Below are 5,257 nucleotides of genomic sequence, written 5' to 3'. Positions count from 1 at the left end.
ATAAGCGTTTCTTAGAGACTCACAACTCAAGCAAGGTAGGACACAGAAAGCAATAGCTTATGGTGACATTTCTATTGGCCCATAAATACTATTTGGCTCTTTTAAAAGTTTAACAATAGGCTGGTACATAAACTAAGTCAAGACGGTATCAATAGCCAGATTCATTAGGATGGAAGGCTGCATGTTGAGCTCCAACTGGAGGAGTGACTGTAGGGGGAGGGGGAGAAATTCCTTGTTGCTGTAGGATTCAGTGAGTTCTGTAAGCTTGCATGCGTCACAATGGTCAATACTCATTGACCTCCTCACTGGTTCCTTTTGCTGACATAATGGTTCCAAAGAACCATGAGCGAAACTCTACTTATGGAATGGAATCCTTCCTTCCTCCAGTTCCCCAAGTCCCCCCAAACACTGCCCTGACAGCACCCAAGGAACAGAGCTGGGCAGAAGCCTGCTGTGGGAGGAGGAATCGGCCAAAACAGCCCCCCTCAACTAATGGAAATGTCCTTCTGCTGGAGGAAAACAAGCATTGCCTCCGACCCAATAATAACTGTGCCATTGAAGGCATCACCCTTAACCAGCACCAAAACTGTAACAACTCAACGAAATAACAATCACTGGTGGCTGTAAAAGAATTTCATTTATTACTATTACTATTATCAGTATAAATGTCCAGTAACATCTACACCACCACATACTTGTACAAATGTTAGATATTCTTTAGGTACAGAAAGAAGAACATTACAAGTGATTCAGACAGGATGATCCCCCCAGACATCTTACATTGACAAAACATTAGCTACACCTGGTCATGGATAGGGAAGAAACATCTAATGCAGCAGAGCAATTTCCTTGCAACTTGAGATGAGCTTGCAAAGACAGATACATCTTTTATGTTAATGCATAACCCCCTCGTACAAAAAAAGGTTTCCATATCCTAGCCTCTCGATTAGCAGCTGCTGCGGGATTAGTAGGAATGAATAAATGTTACACCCCATAAAAAGCCCCGTAGCTGCACATTGGCGCCTGCAAGTACCGTTCCATAATTTTGCCACATTCTGTTGACATTCAAAAACTTCCATTCCACTTGCCCTTTTAATTCTTTCCTTTGTTTTGATTTGACTGCACAAACCCCACCATCTGCTTTCCTCTCTCTCTAACTAGGCTGTCTGCTGTGCCCTCTATTTTTTAGACCCACCCCCGCCCGCTTCTTCCCCGTTGACCAATTTCAGCCATTCCAAAAATTCACAAAGAAGTTGCACAGCGAGTGCCACTTCTCTTCACAGTAGGCCGCTGCCACATCTGCATTGAGCTCTGTGGGCTGTTCTGTGCTTTCCACCACAGCTGTAGGTCCCCGGCTGGAAAGGTGTGTTGGAGCCACTGAGGAGCCGGGAGTGACTTTCTTCTTCCCCCCTTTGTTGCGCTTGTCTGCCTCATCTGCCTTTGCTGAGCTAGTGACCACTCTAGCCCTGGATGTCTGGGGTGGTTTCGGTGGAGCTGGCAGATCCTTCACGCGGGCCTTTCCTTTGGATTTGCCTTTAGAGGTGCCCTTAGGCAGTGGGCTTGCTGTGGTCAGGGCCGGGGGTACCAGGTGCAGCTCAGCCTCAGATGCCCCTTTCTTGCTACTACAAAGCCGGGATTTGAGTGGGCTGCTGTCCTGGCATGGATGGTGCTTTCTGCGGAGCTTGCCCAAGATCTGCTTCCAGAACTGACGGCCTTTGGAGCTGTAAGCAGCACACAATTCTGGCTGGCCCCGGTAGACACATTGCTGCCCCGTGCCACTGTCTTCTCCCGGCTGGTGGCAGCTAAGGTGGATCTCAGTGACTTCTTCTCCCGGGATCAGCTGCCAGCTGCACAAGTGTTTGTCACGGGTGGAGAATTGTCCTGTCTGTGCCCAGGGAGCAGATGGCTCGGCTTTTTCACTGTTTTCTTTGCCTTTCCTGCCAGCAGCACCTTCCAGGCAGCTTAGAAACAGCAGGGTGAGTGGAAAGGTTTGGGGGAGCCTCATCTCCTGAAGTCAGTGGATCTGTTGCTTTTTGTATTTAAAGAACATCAGTGGTAAAATCCTAGGTGAAGGGCCCTGTACATTTCCGAAGTCCTAAGGGAACAAATACTGATAAGCTGTGAACAAACAGCACATAAGTAAATCAATAGCTCTTTGCAAGCAATGCTTACTTCTGACCTAAATGCATGATCATCAATGGTGGGAAAATGCCCCAAAGGAGCAATCTTAAAGAGAGCAATTGCTTCCTGTCTTATGCATGTGGAACCAGGCACACTTTTACTTTGACTGGATGCCTGCATTTCTAACAACCATGGATCTCTGGTGCTACTATACATTTATGCAACCTTTTAATTATTCTTTAGCTACCAAAATAATTCATTTACATCGTTTGTTTTAATTCATTTACATAATCTGTTTCCATTTTTTTAAAGTTGCATTCTTAACTAGAAAAGATACCATGTTTCTTCATTCCCTACAGAAGCTTAGTTGTACAGTGTGAAACTGTAGAACTGATAGGACATTAACAGCCTAAAAGTAAATGCCTGAATATAGCTCCATTTATGTTCACATCACAAGCACATTTGGTTTGACTTTGTAACAGATTTGTTCCTGAAATACCTGAAGGATTATAGCAAGGTAGCTTTAAAATCTTGTACGTTGCCACAGTCTCCCCACCCCTCCACTCTGTTAACAAAGACAATGCCATCTACTAATCTCTGTCCTATTTTCCAGATTTTTCTTGCTTGCCTTTCCCGAGGACAAATTGCTCGCTCCAGTTTGTAGTACCTCTCTTAAAGCCTCGGGAAGCTGTGGATAAATAGGGATGCGAAGTCACTTGCAACAAGAGAACAAACCTCCTCCTTCATTTACAGCACACAAGAGCCTGCATGACCAGAATTGCTAAACTCAACCCAAACCAAAGGAAGCCTTCCCACTGTTTAATTTATTTGCTCACCCTGTCCCTTCTTTCTGGTTACACTTACCGTTGACTGTGAGAGGCAGAGAGTGCAACAGGGAGAAAAAGGCACGCCAGTGTGTAGGATTAGCCTCCTTAGAGGGATGTCCAGAGCATGCATGTGTTATCAACAGCCCAGGAGGGGCCAAGCCAGTGCCTATGCCCCTCCCCAGTCTCGTGCATGCAAACACACACACACACACTCACCCACTGTGAGAACAACAGGAGGCTCTTGAAAGAACGAACCTCCTGCAATATGGTGCTGGGCTCCACAATGAGACGTTAAGCAGATGGGATTTTCCCTCACTTCATAAAATCACTAGTGCTTGCCTTGCTTTATATAGTTGGAATTATATATTTTTTTCTTTTGTTCCCTCAGTTTAGTTGGAATTATATATTTTTTCCTTTTGTTCCCTCAATTTTTATTTGTTTTTTTAAATGCTGGCCTGTTATTAAAGCAAATGAGAGTGACAAGAACATTTTCTTTACTGTGCTGAGAGGTCCGACTCCTGAGCCTCACCAGCCTCTCCCAGTCCCTACCCTGTGCCATATGGCAGCCAGGGCTACACTGAATGCCGTCCGGCACCAAAGGAGTGTTCTCCCCATGCCCCCTGGCTGTACAGCCAATAAGGAGCTTGTTTGGGTATTCTCCTTTCATCAATAGATGCCTCAAGGTGATCTCCCAAGTTTCCCCAACCCATCTCATTTTTTCAAAAATTGTTTGTTTGTATTTTTAAAAAATGACAAAGTAGTCAGAGACATAAGTTTTTACTTATTTATTTTCAAATGAACAACTCTTACTCTGGTTTGAATTGCTGCCAGCAAGTGCCCTACCCAAACTGGGAGTCAGTCCACCTAGTTCCAAAAACCATAGGCTGGATTACTGTAACTCACTCTATATGGGGCTGCCCTTGAGTCTGAGCCAGAGATTACAGCTGGTTCAAAATGCAGCTGCACGTGTTATTGCAAGAGTGCCAAGTGGGGCACATATAACACCTATACTGCACCAGCTGCACTGGCTGCCAGTGGAGTACCAGATCAGATTTAAGGGTTTTAGTATTAACCTACAAAGCCCTGTGCAGACTGGGACCAGCATATCTGCGAGACCACATCTCCCCATATATTTCCTGGAGGATGCTTCAGTCAGGAGAGAAACAGCTGTTGGTGGTCCCTGGCCCCAGGGAGGCACGCCTAGCCTCAACCAGAGCCAGGGCTTTTTCGGTCCTGGCTCCAACCTGGTAGAACGCTCTGTCTATTGAGACCAGGGCTCACAAGATCTGCTATCCTTTCACCGGGCTTGTAAGACAGAGATGTTCTGCCAGGCATATGGTTGACCGTTCCTGCAGTGCGTTGAATTCTAGCACATGAATGTTTTGTGGGCATTTTATAGAATTTTCTGAATGTTTTGATGGAACGAGAGCGGCCCCTAATGAAGTGGTTGCATCGTGAAACAAGCTAAATGAACAAGCCGGCAGCTTGTAGGGCTGGGGGAGCCCCTTTGGGGTTCCCCCCCCTCCGAGACTTCCACCTGCTTTCAACAAGGAAAGAACACCTATAGTCGGTTTCCAGTGGTCTTCATACCACACGTACCTGCAGTAATTTACCTGGGATCCTCTTCAAAGCACGTTGGGTTCCCTCGTTCTACTGCATCAGAGGTCAGGATTTTTTCTGACTTCTAGTGAGTCTCGGGCTTTTCTAGCTGGAATGCACGCTAATGAAGGACTTCAGAAGCCCGTTTGGACTACTTAAAAGGAACGCTGTTGACTCTGCTTTATTGTATGGGTTTTGATATTGTAATTGTTATTTATGTGTAAGGTACACTTTGCACTGAGCATTTTAAAAAAATTTTGAACAAAATATTTTTGTGTTGATAGCATTATGGGAATTGTGTGTTATTTCTCACCGAAAGTGCTTCTGTTGGGTAGGCATATTGTTGAGGCTGGGCCAAGCCTCCGCTGGCCTGGTAAAAGGGGAAGAGAAACTATTTAAACCCTCCCAAATGGGTTTGTCCACCATCTGCTTCAAATCTGCTTCAGATTAGATAATATTAACTGCTGCCATCTGTTGCTGGTTATATTGCATGAAAGGCTGAACGCTGACTGAATTTTAAATGTTTTATTGGTTTTATGGAACATGTGATATTTATTATGGTTTTAAATGATGTGATCCGCCCTGAGCCCGCTCGCAGGGAGGGCGGAATAAACATCCGAAACAAAGAAAATAATAAATTAAACAATTGGGAAATTCTGAGAGTGTCATGGCAACATGAGACGTCACTGCTGGGTATGTAGCCAGAAGTG

The 5,257-nt window shown here is 45.3% G+C and overlaps 1 protein-coding gene across 3 annotated transcripts; it reads right to left on the bottom strand.

Moving 5' to 3' along the window:
- Positions 1 to 622: 622 nt before the first annotated feature.
- On the bottom strand, positions 623 to 3,069 carry FGFBP3 (fibroblast growth factor binding protein 3). Of its 3 annotated transcripts, none has more exons than XM_054984120.1 (2): positions 2,986 to 3,069; positions 623 to 2,118 (listed from the first exon to the last, which is right to left on the bottom strand). In XM_054984120.1, exon 2 carries the CDS (start codon positions 2,003 to 2,005, stop codon positions 1,226 to 1,228), a length of 780 nt encoding a protein of 259 aa, XP_054840095.1. In that variant the 5' UTR covers positions 2,006 to 2,118; positions 2,986 to 3,069; the 3' UTR covers positions 623 to 1,225. The 3 variants fall into 3 exon arrangements, 2 of the variants coding, with proteins under 2 accessions (XP_054840095.1, XP_054840094.1); XM_054984119.1 differs by having other exon boundaries at positions 623 to 2,095; positions 2,986 to 3,066; XR_008597341.1 differs by lacking the exon at positions 623 to 2,118 and adding an exon at positions 2,749 to 2,809 and having other exon boundaries at positions 2,986 to 3,048.
- Positions 3,070 to 5,257: the final 2,188 nt, after the last annotated feature.

Source organism: Eublepharis macularius, chromosome 6 (genome assembly GCF_028583425.1).
Source record: "Eublepharis macularius isolate TG4126 chromosome 6, MPM_Emac_v1.0, whole genome shotgun sequence".
NCBI lineage: Eukaryota > Metazoa > Chordata > Lepidosauria > Squamata > Eublepharidae > Eublepharis > Eublepharis macularius.
Note: the sequence above shows the minus strand (reverse complement) of the source record. Positions and strands in the feature narration are given on the sequence as shown.